The sequence below is a fragment of the Fringilla coelebs genome, assembly GCF_963513975.1.
Source record: "Fringilla coelebs genome assembly, chromosome: Z".
NCBI classification, from domain to species: domain Eukaryota; kingdom Metazoa; phylum Chordata; class Aves; order Passeriformes; family Fringillidae; genus Fringilla; species Fringilla coelebs.
The window spans coordinates 9,702,912-9,722,004 of record NC_140031.1 but is presented as its reverse complement, the minus strand read 5'-3'; the positions used below and the strand labels follow the sequence as shown (position 1 = coordinate 9,722,004).

At 59.5% G+C, this 19,093-nt stretch overlaps 2 protein-coding genes across 2 annotated transcripts; one reads left to right on the top strand and one right to left on the bottom strand.

The window, feature by feature from the left end:
* Positions 1 to 802: 802 nt before the first annotated feature.
* On the top strand, positions 803 to 4,050 carry CD72 (CD72 molecule; the record flags this gene model as incomplete). The annotated part of the gene is made up of 7 exons (XM_084225038.1): positions 803 to 881; positions 967 to 1,056; positions 1,268 to 1,354; positions 1,864 to 2,178; positions 2,420 to 2,568; positions 2,875 to 3,026; positions 3,912 to 4,050. 7 exons carry the CDS (start codon positions 803 to 805, stop codon positions 4,048 to 4,050), a joined length of 1,011 nt encoding a protein of 336 aa, XP_084081164.1.
* Positions 4,051 to 5,642: 1,592 nt separating this feature from the next.
* TESK1 (testis associated actin remodelling kinase 1) lies at positions 5,643 to 18,138 on the bottom strand. The gene is made up of 10 exons (XM_084224791.1): positions 17,780 to 18,138; positions 10,628 to 10,749; positions 10,447 to 10,495; positions 10,077 to 10,223; positions 9,798 to 9,880; positions 9,025 to 9,115; positions 8,713 to 8,796; positions 8,178 to 8,267; positions 7,862 to 8,012; positions 5,643 to 7,627 (listed from the first exon to the last, which is right to left on the bottom strand). Exons 1-10 carry the CDS (start codon positions 17,996 to 17,998, stop codon positions 6,585 to 6,587), a joined length of 2,079 nt encoding a protein of 692 aa, XP_084080917.1. The 5' UTR covers positions 17,999 to 18,138; the 3' UTR covers positions 5,643 to 6,584.
* Between the last annotated feature and the right edge of the window lie 955 nt (positions 18,139 to 19,093).

The window sequence follows — 19,093 nt, the reverse complement described above, 5'->3', positions numbered from 1 at the left end:
AGACAGTGGGAGGCAACAGCAAGGCAGCGGAACAGAGAGGGAGGCAGTAGCAGGCAATGGGAAGCCGTGGGAGGGTTTGGGGGCATCCCTTCTGAAATCTGCTCTTCTCTGGATGCGGTTCAGTAGAGCCCTCTGAGACGCTGAGGGCCTGGAGGGACCAAGAAGGTGTTGTGAATGCTGGGATTGTGATCTTGGGAAGGAAAGGCACAGGGGACATCACTGGTTTTTGTAACTCTCCAGGGCTGTTTTGGAGCAATGCCAAAGCTAGGGTCTTCTTTGGAGGGCACCAGGGAAGGGATGAGAGATAGTGGAACAAAATACATCATGGGGAAATTCCCATTCTCAGAGGCTGGGAGGGGAAATCTCTATCTGTGAAGACATCCGGCCCGCCACAGAGCTGTCCACATGGCAATTTGCTCCTGTATTCAGGATTGCCCTGCTCTGCCCTGTAGTCCACAGATTTGGGTCCATCCTTTGCGCTGCCCCTGCTGTGACACCTGGCTGTGCTGCCCTCACCCTGCCCTGTGCCTAGGGGGACCATGAGCACTTTTAGGGCGTGGGAGGGGACAGGCTGGTGTTTCTGGGACCAATGAGAGGGTGCTGGTCCCCGCAGCCGTGCCTCACTAGTCCCATCTGCTACAGCACAGAGCAAACTTCTGCTTCTGCAGATGCTGGCTGCGCTTCTCCTTTGCACCTCTGAGAGACAGCGCAATCACTGGGAACAGAGGGGACATCTCAGAAAGGCATCCCAAGGGTGGAGCGGGTGCCAGCGAGGCTCAGGGCTTGCCCACCGTTCGCCTACATGGCCCAGCTCTATGCTGACCTGAGGTTTGCCAAGGTGATGGGGGGCCGGAGCATGGCCAGCCAGGCACTGGAGGCAGGTGAGAGCCCACAGGCCCTGACACGCTGTCCCTGCCATGCCCAGCCCCACGGCCTCAGCTGCTCTACCCTGCCTTCCTCCAACAGCCTTCGGCATGAATGAGGCAGAGAGCCCCTACGAGAGCACGCAGCCAGCACTGGCTGGGCAGGATGGGGATGGAGCAGAGCCCAGCCCAGGTGAGTATCCAGCTGCATTCCAGCAGACCCAGGGTGGTTCTGGGCTGGGTCGTGGGGGGTGTTTTGGGGTCCTGCCGCTCCCATCGCCCACACCATGGCATCTGTGCTGTCATGCCACCACTCTCCTGCCTGTATCCCGGAAGGAGGTCTGGGGGCTGTCAGGGGTTTTCCAGCTTTTTAGGTGATGTCTGTTGTCTGTTGTGTCGTGCAGGGTTCTGGTCCCGTCGGTGGTGCGTCCCTGTGGGTCTGCTGACAACTTGCCTGCTGCTGGTGGCCACTGTGGCCCTGGGAGCTTGCTGTGAGTTGGGGGACTGTGAACATCTGGGGCAGGGAGTGGTTGGGTCAGGGAGGCATCTGGCTGGGGTGGGCACTTGTGGTGAATAGAGGCATGCTCATGCACACTCACTGCTGAGTCCCTGTGGCCTGTCTGGCATGAGCTGGATTATATGCCTTGCACATCCAAGCACCTCCTTTACCTCCCATCATCCCTCTTCCTCACCTTACTTTCTGTTTCTGCTCCTTTTCTTTCCTATCCTGGCATTGCCCAGCCTCATCTTGCTGCACCCTCCCTGCCCTTAACCTCCTGTGTCTGCTCCTACTGCCCATTCTGTCTTGTCCTGCTCACCCTTACCAGATCCTGCCCAACCCTTAACCATACGCTCCCCTGCTGCATCCTTCCCTCCCATCTTTCCTGTTCATCGTGGATAATTCCCTGCCTTGCCCGCCCCATCCCACCTGCCTTAAGCAGGGTCAGTCCCACATCCAAACTGTCCCATGCTCGTGTCCAGCTCACCCCCCTGTCCCCAGACTGGCAGGTCACCCGCAGCCTGCAGGACTCCTCCCGTGAGCACATGGCCGAGCAGGGCCGCCTGTCGCAGGAGCTGAGGGCGCAGGAGCAGAGCCTGGAGCAGACACAACTGGAGCTGGCGTGGGCCAGAGAGGAGCTGCAGCGAGCATGGCGTGAGGGAAACGTCAGCCAGATGGAGCTGGACAGACTGAGCTTGGAGCTGCGTCGTGTCACGGGGGTGCTGGGCAGGACAGAGAGGGAGATGCAGGAGGTGCAGGCAAGGCTCAACACCAGCGAGAGCACCGTGGCCCTCCTGCGCTCCTGCACAGCTATAGGTAGGGTGGTGACGGAGCAGGGAGGGGGTGCTCCAGGTGACTGGCACTGCTCAGCAGGTGCCAAGGGCCAAGTTCTGGCTTTTTTGACCTTATGGTGGGGTCAGAATGGTCCAAGAGCTGAAGCCATGCTGGAGCAGACACTGAGCCTGTGATGTCTGCTGGGAAGGTGTGGGGCTGTTCCTTGTTACCCCCCAGAGTAACTGTGGCTGAGCAAGCCCTTCAGCTGTGCCCCTACCTACAGATTGCTGCCCTTCGGGCTGGCTGCTGTACAGGGGCAAGTGCCTCTTCATCTCCTCGGAGAAGAAGACATGGGAAGACAGCAGAGATGAGTGTGAGAAGACATATTCGCAGCTCCTGGTCACCAAATCCTGGAGTCGTTGGACTGTGCCGGTAGGGTGCTGGGGGAGCTGAGGGCACGAGATGGTATATCCAGCCATGAGGTCCCCAGATGGGCTGGCACAGTTCTGGGGGCCCTCTGTCCTGCCAAAACATTGGAGGGTGCAAGGCTGGTGGTTGACATGGGATGGGAAGGCTCTGGCACCCCTGGATGTTTCCCAAGCTGGACCAGGGCACCAGGGCTCAAGAACCTCCAGCCCCAGGGGCTCCTTGGGAGATAACCACCCTGCTGTGAAGTATATAGTACTGCAGTACATGGGTGCCATGGAATAAAACATGGAAAAAACACTTCTGCTCCAGACCTTCCTGAAGAATGCAGATGTCCCATACTGGATTGGATTGCAAAAGGGCAGTTTTCCCTGGTACGACTATGGCTGGCTGGAGGAAGAGGACCCAGAGGGCGAGGGAGGTGCAGAGGCCTGGTTCTGGGTGGATGGCTCCCTGTACGAAAGGTACGTGGCGGCACTGCCTCTTCCCAAAACTCCCTTCCTCTGGCATGGCTCTAGGAAGCATTTTAAATCCCACCAGTACCCAGTTCCAGGCACAGGCCCTGGGAAAAAAAGAGCATGAGAGCTGCAGGGACCGAGGGAAGGTGGGTGCAGTGGTGTGATGAGGTGCTTAGAGGACATGCAAGAGTAAAGCCAGGACTCAGAGGGGTGGGTAAAATGCAAGGCAAGAGAAGCAGGAGGCAGCAAGAGTGGACAGAAGAAACCCCAAATTTTATTGGAGCCTAGGCAAGGTGTTAGAGCGCCACATCTATTTTCCACATACCTTCTTGATTCCTCTCCAAAGGGAGATCACAGCCTTCCTGTCTGTGGAGAATCCTGGGCTCCTCTCTGCCACGTGCACCACCTCCTCAGCTCGCTTCCGCTTTCTTTTGCAGTGTCTGAGAGCACTGGGGAGGAACAAACCTGTCTGGACAGGTTCTGGGTAGTTGGCCCTCCATCCTCAGCCCTCGCCACGGGAGCTGTGCCCAGGGCTCAGGCCAGCTCCTCTGGTCCTCCTTGTGTCTTCAGGGAGGACCTGGCTCTCCCCACTGCGGGCATGAACAGACCCCAGCAGCGAAGCTGAGAGGGGGGAGGCTAAAGGGGTGTCACAGGCACTGCAAACCTTTCACAGTGTTTCTCAGCCTGCCCGGGCAAGTGCAGGGATGCATCAGCTGAGCCTTCAGCCTGTGAAATCAGTAGGGGAGGACTGGGAGATCCCCCTTTGACTGCAGCATCCAATCCCTCCTCTGCCAATGTACGAAATGCAGCTGACAGCAGCCGCAGCTGCCTCAGCAGGGTTTGTAGAAAAAACATGTCAGTGCCTGATATGTTGTTTGTTTCCCCATTCAGGCCATGGCAGTCAAAATCAAATGGAACCTGTGCCATAATAAGCCGTGGGAGCATCAAACCTGCCCAGTGCACTGGTCCCAGTGACCTGCACCTCTGGATCTGTGAGAAGGCAGCAGGGCCAAGCCGCCTTTTCAAGTGATGATTGCTGCTGGCCCCAGCACTGCTGTGGTGAGTCCTGCTGAGTCAGGGACACACAGCCCTGTGGGGTGTGCCTGGAGGAAAGCAGGGAGCCTGCAGCTCTGCCTCCGGCATGTTGACCCCTTCTCCCATGGAAAGGGAGAGGAATGCAGTCACCTCCTGTGCTGGATGGAGCCTGCTTCCATCCCTTCGCTGCCATGGGCGCTCTGGTCTTAACTCAAGAGCTGAAGCTGTGGTTCAGCAAAGGGGCAAGATGGGGGAAAACCCTTGGCAAGGTGCTTTCCCAGCCCTGTTGCATGTGTTGGAGGCTGGGCAGCATCTCACCTTCACCTCCACCCTCACCCTCCTCTTCCCCCTTGCAGCACCTGCACCCTGCACTGCCTCTGCTCCAGCATTGCTGTGTCCCTGCCCAGGATGTCCCATCCATTCCAGCCAGCCACTTCCCTCCCACAGCCCCCTGCCCCTGAGCCACCCAGGACCTTCCCACCGATGCCCAGTGGCATGGATGGCTCCAGCTGGTGGGCTTTGGCTGAGTGGAAGAGGCTCCACAGCTGACCCCACACCTGCATGGGACACTGGATCTTCCTGAGCACAACAGCTGTGGGCAGTGGGGAGCTCAGAACCGGCTGCAGAATGGATCAAGCACTGGTACTCAGCGCTGGAGCCATGCCACATCCCCAGCATGGAGAGAGCTGTGGTGCTGTGGCACGTTGGGAGTGGGAGACAGCACAGCCCCACCCCACACAGTCCCCTCCCCACAGCAGGAGTTTTCTGCCTGACCCCATTGCAGCAGCAGCTTGGCCATGGCTTTCAGACAACCCAGCACTCAGCAGCCTCGGCAAAGCCTAAGCACCTAAGGAGGGAAGCTGAGCCTCAACTGGCCGGTGCCTGTGCTGACGTTTGGGGATTTTTTTTGCGCCAGTTAGAAAGTAGAGCAATGACCTTTAGGGTCCTATGGTGTGATTGTGCCTTTCAAAAGCAAAAGTTAACTCAGGCACTTGTAGCAGGCTGATGCTTTGCAAGACAACTCATCAGGACTTAAAATAGCTGCTACACACGTGCACATGTGAAGATTAAGCAAAGCAGCCCTGATGTAACATGCAGCCAGGTGAGAGTAGAGGAAGTGATGTTCAACCAGGCGAAAATGCTCTCGGTTTATGATAAGGTTGCGTGTGCCATATATAGTTGATGAACTGCTGTGTGAGTAAGCTTGCATGAAGAGCCAAAGGGTTTGTTAAAGGCAGGCTTTTTAGAGGGGGCATGTGTCACTCATCCGTCTTGTCTGCTTGCTAAACTCACTTTATAGCAATAAAGAGTCCTGGTTTGTCTGCTTTTTGTTTTCTTGTACGCCACAGCAAACACGGATTTAAGGGCATGAACCCAAAGAGCCTAAATAATGAAAGGGTATTTGTCTGAAGGCATCTCGATTAAGATGCTTAAGGGGAGTTGAGATCTTGGGTTGAGCCAGGCTGGTTTGCAGTCCTGGAGGAGTTCCCCTCTTCCAGGAGAGTACCCAGGCAAGACCATGCACCCTTCTGGGTCCACATCTGATGTGCATCCAAGAGACAAAACCAGCAGTCAGATTTGCTGGGACATTCAGTTTTTAATGAACACTTTAAATAAGCTGGGTATATATTACTAGCAATTATTATTAATAATAATAAAAAACACAAAGAGTTCTGCATTCACCAGTGCATTGTGCAGGAGGGAGGAAAGCCGGCTCCCACCCTTGCCGGGGGCCAGGCAGCCTAGCTGTGCTGCCCAGTGGCCCCATCCCCATGATGCCAGGATGGCATCCTGGCCCCTCTGCCAGCAACCTGCTCCCAAACCGGAGGTGCTGTGCTGACTCAGCACCCAACCCTCAGCATCGGTCAGGCAGGGACAACCCCAGTGCTGGCAATCCTCCCTGTGCACTGCCCATGGGCATTGCCCCTCTACGGTCCCCTGCCCTCTTCTCCCCATGTCAGGGACTGGCTGTGCTCCGCACGCTTGTGGACACACATGGGTTCACCCACCAGCCCCCCAGGATCCCCAAAAACACACATACACACGCTGACCTCTCTACCCCAGCCCAGTCCCTCTCACCCGCCCGGGTGCAGGGAACTCCCAGTTCTCCCAAGATAGCAGGCCCATTGTATACCCCTCTGCCAGAGCCTGCACAGGGGTGAGCCCTTGGGGAAAGGGGGTCCTGGATCCAGGGCTTGAGCCCCGTGGCCCCCGCGGGGGACCAGCCCTGCCGCTTGGGGCAGTGCTCAGGGCAGCAGTGTTATTGCACTTTGGTCCCCAGCAGAGACCCGGCCCACCTCCAGGGTTCCCTGCAGATCCCCAAGGCTGATCCTGGTAGGGTGGGTGCCTGAGTGCCTGGGCAGCGCCGCGGCAGCCACAGCACTTGGCACCATGGTCATTGGCGGCCACCACGTGCTGAGTGATGACAGACCGTGGGGATGTGCCAGGCTCCTGCACTGCCCAGTGCTGTGGCTGCAGAGGGGTGCAAGGGGCAGCTGGATTCAGCCCCACTCCCCAGGGTCCCCACCACTAGGACTGTGCCTCCGGCAGCGTCAGGCTGGGCTCAGCCAGCACTGGCCCCGGGGTTTTCTGGTGTTGGCCCCGATCATGGCAGATGAGGCTTTTGGCCTCGCAGCTGAGGTTCTGGTAGCGGGGTGGGCTGGGTGCTGGCCGGTGGCAGATGGAGGCAAAACTGAAGCTGAAGGGACTCAGGCAGCAGCCAGGGCAGGGCAGCACTTCGTCCTGCTCCAGCATGGCACCAGAGCTGTGCCCAGGCAGCATGGCCGAGTGCTCCGTCCGCTCCAGCGCTGCTGCACAGGAGATGCTGAGCTCAGAGAAGCCGTGCTCCAGCCCGCTGCCCCAGGCCAGAGGTTTGCTGACCATCATGTGGTTGTTGTTGACGAGGAGCCCGTTGGGGGCCCGCACGTCTGGCTGCCAGGCCCGTGTGCCCGAGGACGCGGTGCGGATGAAGTTGCTGCTGAGGGGCAGGGGGGTGGGCTGCTGCGGCTCAGAGCTGTCTGGGCCGCAGTCCATCTGCTCCTCTGCCTTGGAGCTGGGGGTGGAGGCTCCTCCCCATGCTGGGGGAGGAAGGAGGGCAGGGGGCTGGGGGTCGTCAGTGGGATGAGAGGACCCCATACCCAGCTCCAGGCCCCCCCGGTGGGGCAGCTCAGGAGAGGAGGGCAGAGAGTGGCACTTGCGGGGGCTGGTGGTGGGTGCTGAGAAGTCACACTGCACCTCCACGGCGGGCTCAGGCGTCACAGGGCTGCTGAGCTGCAGCGGGGCGGGGGGCGGCAGGTCAAAGGTGAGCGAGATGACCGACTTGCTCGGCGTGTCAAAGAGCTTGATCTTCCCCCCCTTCAGGTCTTCACGCTGGGAGAAGGGGTTGACACGGGGGGACGTCTCCTTGGACCTGGCCCCGCTGTAAGGCTCCAGCGGCCCCAGCAGGGTGAGTGACTTGGAAGGGAACATGTCAGACTGGCTGCGGGACAGGCGCTGGTCTGGCTGCAGGTGCTGCGTCCCCAGCTCACGCAGGGGCGACTGCTCGGTGTGGCTGGCTGACCTCCTGGTCACACCTGGGCATGGGCACAGGAGACTGTCACCAGCAGCCAGCAGCTGCCCACATGAGGAGCTACGGGCTGTCGGGCACCCAACAACATAGGGCTGCACCCCAAGAGAGGAACAGGGACCAGCTCTATCCCACAGACCTCACACACCCCTGTCTCCTTCCCCTACAGCTGATGGGGTGGGATGGGAAACCCCACACTCTTTACACTCTGCTATGGCCTGTTCCCGAGGCGCCCACGTACCACTGAGTGTGGCTGCAGTTCCAGATGCAGGCAGACTCTCCCCGATGCCGAACAGGGTGGTCCTGGCACCCTCGGCGCCCAGCTGGTGCTGCAGGATGCTCTCCAGGCACTGCGTGATTTCCAGGAATGAGGGGCGGGAGGTGGGCTCCATCTGTGGGCAGGAGGGATTCCCTGTCAGGTCTGTGCCTCCTCAAGCACCCCAGGGAGCCCTGCACAGCAGAGGCAGCTCCCTGCTCGCCCTGCTCGCAGGCAAGGCAGCCTGTCCTGCCCGCCTGCCCTGGCCAGGAAGGGCAGTTGGTGGAGGTGGGAGTCTCACACTGCAGCAGTGAAAAGCCAGCTGGAGGAAGGCCGCTGGGCAGTCAATTCCCACCATCGTGCGGAAAGTGGTGACGTCCAGACCAAAATCCTGCACAAGGGAAAGGAAGAAGTGTAAGGTTGGGTCTCCTGGGGCACCACATGGCCCAGGGGACCCAACATGCGCTGGCCCCCTCTCCCCGCACTGTCACAGAGGACTGTGGATCTGGAAGCACCCCAGCAGGGACATAGCAGGGGAGGACCCTGATGTCACCCCAAAATGGGCTAAGATTGGGGGATACTAGGACACAGATACCGCTTCTGCTCTCTGCCTGAATGCAACTGCCCTGTTCTCCTTTTCATGCTCACTATGGGTTCTGAGGTTACCAGCAGAGACGATCCCACTCCGGGCAGCAAGTGGGACACAGCACCCCACATGTGGGACCAGTTCTGCACATGGGTCTCTGCCTAACACAGAATGGCCCCCCCTTGTTTGATGAAGCTGTCCCAGCCCCAGTGCTGCTGCCCACAACTCCCCGTTCCCATCCCAGAGTCACCTCAGTGCGGGGCAGGTAGTCGGGGTCAGCTGGCACACGAGCGATGGTCTCACACAGGATGATGCCGTATGCAAACACATCGGCCTGCAGAGAGCAGGGACTCATCAGGGTGCCCTGCAGCCCCGAGCTGATGTGCCCACCACTCTGCAAGGCCACAGCCCTTCTCCTCCCTGCAGAGCCACACTGGGGCTCTGGCACCTTGTCCCCAGAGGGATGCCCAATTCCTTCCCTCTAGATGCACCCCAGGACTGCAAACTCTGCAAACCACTGGCAGCACAAGCCTGAGTAAAGCCCCACACAGGGCAGCCTCACCTTCTCGTTGTAGATCTCCCCACGCAGCACCTCGGGTGCCATCCAGTATGGGGAGCCCACCACGGCCAGTGGCTCCTTCTCGCTGCCCTCACTAGGAGACATGGTGGAATATCAGAGGCTGCCCAGTCCCCCACACATCCAACCTCCCATCCCACTGCTGCAGCAGCCCAGATCACCATCTCCATCTCCCTTCCTGGGCTAAGCCTCTTCCATGCACTCTACAAACTCATCTCTCCCCAGTCACACTACCCCCTTAACCATCCCCTCCTAGCCATTCCCAAACTGCCTCTGGAGTCCCCCCTTCCAGGGATGATCTCACCACCCCCACTCCTGTGGCAGCACCTCTCTGGCCACAGAGAGCATTATCCTGGGAGAGACTGTGAGATCAGAGAAAAGAATGCTAAGCAATTCTTCTCTTCACTTGCTGCACCTGTTGTTAAGAACATGTAGAATGTGATATGGAGATTTGTTTACCAGAGGGTGATTTCTTAATTGGCCACGGGTGGTGGTCTTTAGATTGAAGGACCAATTGGGTTCACCTGTATTGTGACTGTCTGGTGAGGGTGATGGATTTCTTAAGTGTAGTATAATACAGTGATTGATCAGCCTTCTGAGAGTCATGGAGTCAATGCTAATTATTGCCCCTTCGGGGATGCCCTCTGGAAACATCATTCCTATCCTTTCAGCTGCACCCCCAAGGTCGATCCCTCTCCAGCTTCTGCTCTGAGTGGGCTCCAGGGATGGGGATGGACAGGTGGATGCTGCCCACGTACCTGTAGGTGGGGATCTTTTCTGCCAAGCCGAAGTCACCGACTACAGCAGTGTAGCCACTGGCCTCGCAGCGCACCAGGCAGTTCTGTGGGCACAGGAGGACCTGTCACACCAAGTGTACCAGCCCTACCTCCCTGGCCACTGGTTTCAGGATGCCCCAGCACAGTACAGCCTCCCGCTCCCCGCCGCACCTGGGGCAGCAAGGAAGCAACCTGGGGCAGCAAGGAAGCAACACAGCTATGGAATAACACGGGAATGTGGTGCCTTGGAACATGCCGTACCTTGGAGGTGAGGTCACGGTGGAAAATGCCCTTGGAGTGCAGGTAGCGTAGGCCATGGGCGATGTCGAGGGCCAGCTTGACACGCATGGACCAGGAGAGGGGCACAGGGCTGTCCAGCAGCTGCTCCAGGTTCCCACCGTTGATGTACTGATGGGAAGAGCCAGGCCATTGCATCAGAGCATCCCTCCCCCCCATAACACTGAATGCCCATCTCTCATCCTAAGGGATATTCCAACCAGCCCACACCACAGCCTCCCAGCAGGCCTTCTCCACACATGTCACAGGCCAAGAATGTGTGCCTATAGGCATCACTGTCCCTTCCCCAGGCTTGCAGGAACCCCAAGACTCAGGGCTGTTGCCACACTCTTACCTCCGTCAGTGCATGCAGCTGTCCCTGGTGCACACACACCCCCATGAACCTGCGAGATAGAGGGGACCTTAGGGTGGCTGTGACAGGGACCAGCCCCAAGAGCTTATCCAGCATCAGCAGTAGCTCCAAACCCCCAGGATAGGGAAAAGGGGGGGCCCGGCAGTGGGGAAGCAGATCCTACCTGAGGATGTTGGGGTGCGAGAGGCGGTTCATGAGCTGCACCTCCCGCAGCATGTTGCCCCGGTTGCTGGTCAGCTTGTTCATCTTCAGCACCATGATCTGCCCCGACTGGCGGTGCCGCACCTGGAGGGGATGCAGGGAAGGCTGACCCCCACGTACCTCTGTAGCCCCCACGGACAACAGGCTTCACCCGGCTCCCACCAGCCCAGAGAGGGGAGCATCCCACAGGACCCCAGGGACCACTAGGGCTAGGGGGGCACTTTCCCCACATTTCCAAGCACTCCCAGGACTGACGACACACAGCCCCATCCTTTCTGGGGCACCCTGTTTGTTATGCTCCCTCCACTACGCTACACTGCCCTGAGCTCCTGAGAGGCAACAACAGCTCCCATAAGCTGTGAGCCCAGCTCTACTCTAAGAACAAGCAGGTACAGGATTGGAGAGCATCAGGGAGGACTTGTTTTGGGTCAGCAGCATCAGCCAGACCCTACCGGCATGGGGTGCAGAAAAGAGGGGGTACACTGCCCCTCTGAACCAGCTCTAGGTGCGGCCAGCTGTAGTGCTTGACCCTAGTCCGGCAGGGCACGGAGCCTGGATGAGCTGTATATTTAGCCAGCCCCAGCCCGACACTGTCATGCGATCTGGGGGCCTGGTCCCCCGCCAAGAACAGCAGCTGGAGCACAGCCAAGCACGGACACCCCGTCCATCTGCAGCTCCCTGGCATGTGCAGGGCAAGGGAAGAGCACGGGATGCCCTGACCTAACACTGTTATGGGGGGGACCAAACCAGTGTTGAGGGTCCCCTCCTGAGCAGGTGCTTGGGGTGGGATGCCACCCCTGCCTCGAAGCAGCAGCTGCCCGGGGGGACAACCCAGTGGATTCCATCTGCCCCCCAGCACACACGGAACTGTGCACGGAGGCGCAGGCATTCCTCAGCGCTGCCGTCAGCTCCCTGCTCTTCTCCTTTTTAGTCAATGCTGGTTGAGGCTGCTGAGCCAGTGCCAGCCCCTGGCCAGCCCCACAACACCCCCACAACACCCCTCACGTCAGGGATTGCCTTCCCAGGAAAAACACAGGGGGTTGGCTGGAGGCAGGATGCCCAGCACCCCTGTCCTGCTCACAACTTGGCCCTTGTCCCCACCACAGCAGAGGGAGGCTGGCATGCTGGCCCCTCCAGGGCTCTCCTCTCACCCCATGGCCGGCACTGCTCTTGGTGTGCATGCCATGATGGGGATCTGTCCAGCAGAAAACACCCAGGGGATGGGGCAGCAACGCATCCCTTCAAAAGGCCCTGGGGAAAATGAGTGCTCTGTGAAAGTCCTTCTACACGTCTGTGTGCACTGATGCCAAACCAGTCCCAGTCAGAGTGGAAGTGAGAGGCAATTACTGTGCCGTGCCACCATCAGCTCACTGAGCTCATGAAGAGGCTTTGAATAATTCAGCAGACACCTGCCTGTGGGCACCCCGCTCCAGTTACACCTGCGCCACCTCCGGCCAGCCCCAGACAGCCAGCTGGCACTCCTGACCCACCGACAGGGGCCACGTGACAGCAGAGCTCAGAATGGACCCTGGACAAGTGGCAAGGGGACACCCCAGACACCTGCCACCACAGGCCTCTATCCTGGCACCCCACCATGCTGCAGGGAGAAGAGAGAGTGGATTTCCCCATGCCTCCTCTTTGCTGAGCACTGGACATACTGAGTTCCTGGGTTCAGGGAGAGCCTGTCCCAGGGTGAAACTGCAGTGCCTGCTCTGGGGAGCACCCAGAGTGCTCTGTCTAAAGGTGTTCCAAGTCCTGCCTGTGCTCACTACCCTGCTCACCACACCACTGCCCAGCAGCACCTGGAACTGCTGCCAATGTCATCCGGATGCCCTAGGACTCCTTGGTCATGCCTGGACCAAGGGCAAGGGGCAACTCCATCCCATCACACCCACTGCTGTCTTTCCTCCACCCCGTCCCTGCCGGTGGGGCAGCTGAGGGCAGCACCAGAAACAGAAACTGGGCTCTCAGCCAGGCTTCAGTGCAGGCTTTAAGGAGGTAGCCTGTGTGACCAAAGCAGGGTGGGCACAGTGTCCCTTGGAGTTAGGGGCTGAGGAAGGCAGAGCCTGGACAAGGCCAGCAGGATCCACAGCCTTGCCAAGGCTCTGGCACTGGGTGCTGCCCAGCAAAACCTATCATTCCTGACCCAGCTCTCCTGGTGGTAGTGCTTCCTTCCCTTCCCATACCATGTGGGGCTGGCAGGACTGGCTCGGTCAGTTTGGCTGGCACCAGCAGCTGCCAGACAGCAGGACCGGGCTCAGTGGCGCAGGCAGGCTCATGCCCGCCGGGATGGCTGGAGGCGGCACGGCTCCGGCGCCACGCGCCCACGTCAGGAATGCTGTGCGGCATGCACAATGCTGGCACTTGGTGGCCATGGCCCTAGGGCTGGCCAGCTCCCTGCCAGCAGCGGCAGCCCTGCATCAGGGAGCAGCACCTGGTGGGCACCAGCTCAGCCCCACACGGTCGGGAGATGCCCGTGGCTGAATTCCTCATTAAAAAGCCACCTGCCATTGGAATAGGCTGAGTGAGTTCTGAGTGCACTCACATGGGGTTGGACACCTTAAGGAGGAGAGGCAGCCTGGGGGAGGGAAGGTCATGCGAAAGCTGCTTCTTCAGGAATTATCCCAGGGATCCCAGGAGCTCCTGGCCAGTAGAGCCCTGCCCCAATGTCTTTTTCTGTGACTCCATCCCCATGCGGCATGAGTCCTTAGTCCTTGAGGCTCACTTGTGAGGCCCTGTTCTGCCACCTCTCCTGCAAGGGGAGCCCATACCTCGGACAACTCAAGGCCAGCTGGGAAGGAGTTATGCTCCCTTTCCATGACTCCCACAGGCACTGGCCAGTTTACCCAGTCTGTCCAGGTGCTATCAGCAGCCCAGCGCCCTGGCTATCGCTCTGATTTTTTAAGATTTTCTAAACTTTCTGATGTTTACATTCTTGTAACAAACTTTCTCACACACTTTCTGTAAATAACTCATTGTTTTGCATTCTTTTATAGGAAAAGAAAAATTTGATAAGACTGTTGGTTTGTCCAGTGTCATTGGAGAGAGGTGGCACTGTCACCCTCCAATCCACTGGCACTTTTAGAAAACTATAAATGTTAGAGTCAGAAAATAAACGTTCCCTTTTTTCTTCAGCTTAAAAGCAACAGTGTGTGCTTGTGTTCTTTCGTGTCCTATAGTGACACCTGGCCACCCCCTGACACAGACTCAGCAGCAAAGGGCATCAGCCATGACTGCAGGGGGCTCGAAGGCCCCCACTAAGGAGGTTTCCTCTCTCACTGACGTCCAGAGAGGGCAGCAGGCAGCACAACCTCCTCGGGCAGGAAGGTGTCCCCTCTCGCCTCTCTCATGCACTCTGGCACGGTGCCCAGGAATCCCAGCGCATTCCCTGGAGCTGAGCTCAGCCGGGCAGCCGTGTGGGGCTGCGGGGAGGGGTGGGGGGGGGGCGGTGGAGAGCAAGCCGCTTGTCCCCCACAAAGGAAACAGGCAAGCCCTCAACCCTCACCGATGCTCCCTGGCATCCCACATGGCTGGTCCATTGGCACTTCAGGGGGTACCGTGGGTGAGGCAGGGTGCATGTTGGTCCCCATCCCATCTGCTGCCAGCACACAGGGCTGGGGGATGGGCTAGGCTGGCGGCAGCCCCAGCCTGGGCACAAGGGATCTGAGCTCTTTTAACAGCGGAAATTAGAGTCTTATTTAAAGAGCATGCTAATCAGAGCAAGCAGACGGCCTGCTCCCTCCCCACAGCCGGCACTCCCGTCTAGACATGGGGCAAAGCTCCCTGACATCTCCCCATCCGGAGGTCTCAGCAGCCACCCCCCCTGCAGCCTGCACTGGGGACGGCCTGGCACACATATTCCGTTGTGCCCTGCATATTCCCTTGCCCCCTGCCCCACACAGGCAGGGCACAGTCACACAGGGACACCATCCTGCACCCATGACCCCAGAGAATTCTGTGGTGAAGACAGGAGGGGGCAAGGGAGAGAGCAATGCCACTGGTAACCACACAGCCACCCACAAAAACTGCATCTGAGCTCAGGATCCCCAATAACACAACTGGGTGGGACTGGAAAGCGTGCTCATCAAATGGAAAAGGCAGAATAAGTCAAGATAGACTTTCTCTGAGGATGAGACAAAGCACCTGTTCCTGGAAGGTGTTTGAGCATCAGCAACTCCCACCTGCTGTTCTCCCAGGAGTGGCACTGTGGGCACAGCAGGAGCCGGGGCAGGGCCAGTGTTACACAGTGGTGGCAGATGACTGCCTGGCCTGACTGGCAAGTCTGGAGCATGCCCTGTGACAGAGCAGGAGAGGGGCTGGCAGGTCTCCAGCTGGTCAGCACAACACGTTTCCTGTGCCCAGGACTCCCAAGCGGCAGCTGCAGGGCCAGGGCTGCTCCCAGCCTTGCCATGGCTGGCTGACCTTGGCTAATTCACTTCCTCCCTGCTTGCCTTAGTTTCCCCAACAGTGTCATGCTGCTTCATTCTGCTCTGTAAAACAAGGCAAGGTCCCTGATGAAGGGCAGCAGATAAGAGGAAAGGACTTGCTCCATTAGTTGCATCGGAAAATTGGAAGTAAATAGAAAACCCCAAAGGTTGGTGGGGAAGTGAGCAGAGACGGGCAAGTGACAGTGATGCTAAAACCCTCCCCTGAGCTATCCCCATGCTGGGAGCTGCTAAACCACACAAACACACACACACAAAATGACATGGAAATGGGGCATATCATAGAGCTGCACCCTGGGAGATGGCATTTCCAAGAGGATATGCAACACCAGGGAATGAGGCTGAGATTCAGATGAGTGAAGGCCTCTGGATACAGCCCCAAGGATGCTGCCCACAGCCTCTGTGTCTGCTGCAGACAGCACATGGAAAAGTAAGAGAGGGATTTGGGGAAGAGATGCAACAGTGGTTTAAGGCCTGGAGAAAATGCCTGGCACAAACAGACCTGGCTCAATCTGCTCAGTCAATTGGAAATAGAGAGGTGGCTTCCTGCAATGTCTGTGTATCTGAGAAAATGGGGGGCTAGTGCCTCTGAAATTGCACAGGGAAAGGCAATGAGAACCAGCTGATCCAGAGGGAAAACAGCTCTGCTCTGCAGCACAGTGGGGGATCAGCTATGAACAAGAGCCATGAAAAAGAGCAGCTTCTTGTCACTGGTGTCTCCTGTTTGCTCTGGACAGCCTTTCTGAGAGAGGTGCTTGACTGGAGGGGCTACCTTGGGATACCAGGGCTTGGACACACTGAACCCTTTGGTTTTAATGCTGAGAAGACAGTCAGATGCTTGTCAGCAACCTCCACACCAGGACCGAGCTACCCGTGCAGGGGCAGAGATGTCAAGGTCTCTTCCGTGTCCCCCTCACCCACCAAGGCTAGAATGACATACGGCTCAGGAGCCACACAGAGCAGGCAGATTCAAGTGCCCACAGCCTTGGAAAGCTACAGAAGGAGCAAGGGAGGTGGGAGGAAAATGGGTCCTGGGCTGCCCTGCCAAGCTCTGTCCTCCTTGTGAGCTCTGGCGGCCAAACCCCAGCTCAGATCCCAGGCTTACCCCACCATCCTGCTGAGCTCTTGGACTCAATCCACTGCACGAGCACAAAGCCCCATCTGGCCCCCTCCCATCCCTGCTTCCTTGCTACCATGCACACATGTCGACTACTGATCCTGATCCCCTTCCCACCCCTCAACCTTCGCCAATCCCCCAAATCCTACGTGCCGGTGGCCCCACAAGAACCTAAACAATGTATGGGAGAAGGAGCATTTTGTGGCTCCTGCAGAGACTGGGAAAACAAATAGCGAGGCAAGAAGAGACTGTGGCCTCGCTGAGACACGGGAGCATCCATTATTAAAGAGCCATATCCACGCCTGACATTATTAAATGCCTCCCTCTGCTCCAAGGTGCTGTTGTGCACTCCAAGCCAGAGATCAATAGCAGAAACCCAGCCAGCAGGGAGGTCATGGCTCTACTGGGAGCTCCAGGAGGGAGCACAGAGGAGAGACCTCTCTGCACATTCTCCGTGGCCCCTCACAGGACACCTCTTTTGTGGCTGAAGAGGAAACAGGTCTTGGGGTCCCACTGCTGAGTGGGAAATGGTGTTCGGGATGGAGAGGAACCCCAGGGTACTGCCAGGATGTGAATGTCCTAATGGTTGTGCTGCCTGTGACCTCAGTGACTGTGGTGGCAGGTAGTAGGAGTTGTGCCCAGTCCTAAGTTGCTCTTTGAGGGATATGAAGCCACTAGATCGCCACTTAAGGGCAGTACTAGCCCGTGGCTTATGGTACCTAAGTGATGCCGAGGCTCAAAACAACACATGCACACACCTCCCCTCTGCCGGGAGAGGTAGTGGTGACACCGAGGCACAGCCCTTCACTACAGCAGCAGTGCACTGGCCTGGCAGGATATTGCCACCATGTACTTCTGCCTCACTGCTGGAGACCCTGAGCTCCCCACCAGCACTCACACACCCTATTCTGGGCACGGGACACACACACACATCCCCACCCTGACAGTCCCAGAGAGGATGGAGGACAAAGGCAGCTCTGGGGGCTCAGCTAGGAGTCAGCCCCCTGCTCTTCTACGGCATCACACCCCTGTCCCACAGCCAAACACCTTCGTGGGGGTCCCGAGGGGAATCCTGCAGATCACCTGCTCAGCAGGCCCAGCGACGCCGGACATCACCTTGGAGCGCCTAGAAACGCTACCTGGACTCCCTGCCACAGGCACGCCCCGGGCGGGCTCGGCTGTCCAGGCTTTTGACGGGGGTCCCCGGGGCTCGGCTGCCCGCCACCCGACCCGCCGCGCAACCCACGGCGCGGCGCTCGGAGCGCTCAGCCTCCCCGGCTGTAAACAGAGCCGGCGCTCCCCTCCCCCTGCTCGGGGGGATGGAGGCACAACGCCCCGGCCGGGACGGGGCGAGCGGCGGCGTCCCCACGTCCGCTCCGCACGGCACCGCCTGGAGTAGTCCCCAGCCTCGCCCGGCTGCCGGGGCTGCAAGGGGGATCACAGTCCCCAGCCGAGGGCGCGGCCGGGGCTGCGCTGTTGCCGCGGTCCCGGGGGACGCCCGATCCCGGCGGGATGCCCCGCTGCCCGCCATCCCCGCTCCCGCCCCGCACACCTTGAAGACCTCGGAGAAGAAGCCGGCCCCGATCTTCTCGCAGTAGAAGTCGTCGATGCGCGCCAGGGTGGAGACGGCGCTGCGCAGCGCCCGGTACGAGGAGGGCCGCAGCCGCCCGCAGCCCGGCCACGGCCCCGCCGCCTCCCCCTCGCCCTCCCCGGGCCGCCGCGGCAGCTTCTCCCACTCCATGTCGGTCCCGCCGAGCACCCCCAGCGCCATTCACATCCCCGCCGGGGCAGCCGCGCGACCGGGGCGCCGCCGCTCTCCCGGCCCCCGGGGCGATGCTAGCGGCGGCGGCGGCGGCGGCGGCGCGGGGCGGGCGGCGCTCCGGGGCGCTCCGCGCTCATGGCCCGGCGCCGGCGCCCCCCCGACCCCTGCCGCGGCCCGGCGCTGCGCCTCCGCCGCCCCGAGCGCTGGCACCGGCGGGGCGGGGCTGGGGCGGGGACAGCCCTTAACTCCTTGGGACCCGCCGGCGTCGCCGCCGAGCCCGGCAGGAGACCCCCCCACCGCCCTGCCCCGCCCCGCCCCGCCCCGGCGGGCAGCGCGGGGACCCGCACGCCCCGATGTCCGCGTCCACCGGCACCGGCCTCCGCTGGGTGCCGAGAGGGCGTCTCCCTACGCGCCAGAGTGTGCTGTGAGGCCCTGAGATACCGGGGCAGAGCTTGGGCACACCCCACTAGCACAGGGCTTTGACTGTCCCCAACCCCTGGATGCCCCTTACTGGCGTGGCATGCACGCCTGGGTCCCACCTGGATGCACACTGTAGGTGCGAGACTTCCTTTCTTCCCTGGGCCCTGCCGGGATTCCCCGTTTAGCTACGTGACTCTCTTTGTCTTCGTAGCACCCAGTTCCTGATGGATGGACAAAAGGCATGGAGATCTGATCTATCTCCTCATATATCCAGTCCCACCCTTTACAGTGTCCTAGGACCAGTTCCCCCATACACGTAGCTATTGGCAGTTTGAGCCCCACTCGTACAGGCTTGGATCTCTGCCCCTTGGATCAGGGGCTCGGATTCTCTCTGTGCACCCAGCCTGGGTGGTGTCCCAGGGGCAGCAAATCTGTCCTCTGGAGGAGCAGGCTAGAGCAGCCTCCCAGTGACAGCATGCCCGATGCCTGTGGCACCATATCACCTTCCTTGTTTTCCTGAGCTCTTCCACTTCTCCCTGGTTTCATTCTGCTTGCTGCTCCCCCACCTCAGGCCTTTTGCCTGCTCTGAGGCTGATCTGTCCTGTCCTTCCTGCCCAGGGACTTTCTGCAGCTGGATCTGCCCTTGCTCAGTCCCACACATTTTGCTGACGCTCTCCTTGGCAT

What these genes read in the sequence shown, in the direction of transcription:
- TESK1 (XM_084224791.1), bottom strand. Translation starts at nt 17,998, where the DNA reads ATGGCGCTGGGGGTGCTCGGCGGGACCGACATGGAGTGGGAGAAGCTG. An exon ending in TCTTCTCCGAGGTCTTCAAG is followed by an intron (nt 10,750 to 17,779) that starts GTGTGCGGGGCG and finishes CATCCCCTCCAG; the next exon opens with GTGCGGCACCGCCAGTCGGG. An exon ending in ACTACCTGCCCCGCACTGAG is followed by an intron (nt 8,268 to 8,712) that starts GTGACTCTGGGA and finishes TCCCTTGTGCAG; the next exon opens with GATTTTGGTCTGGACGTCAC.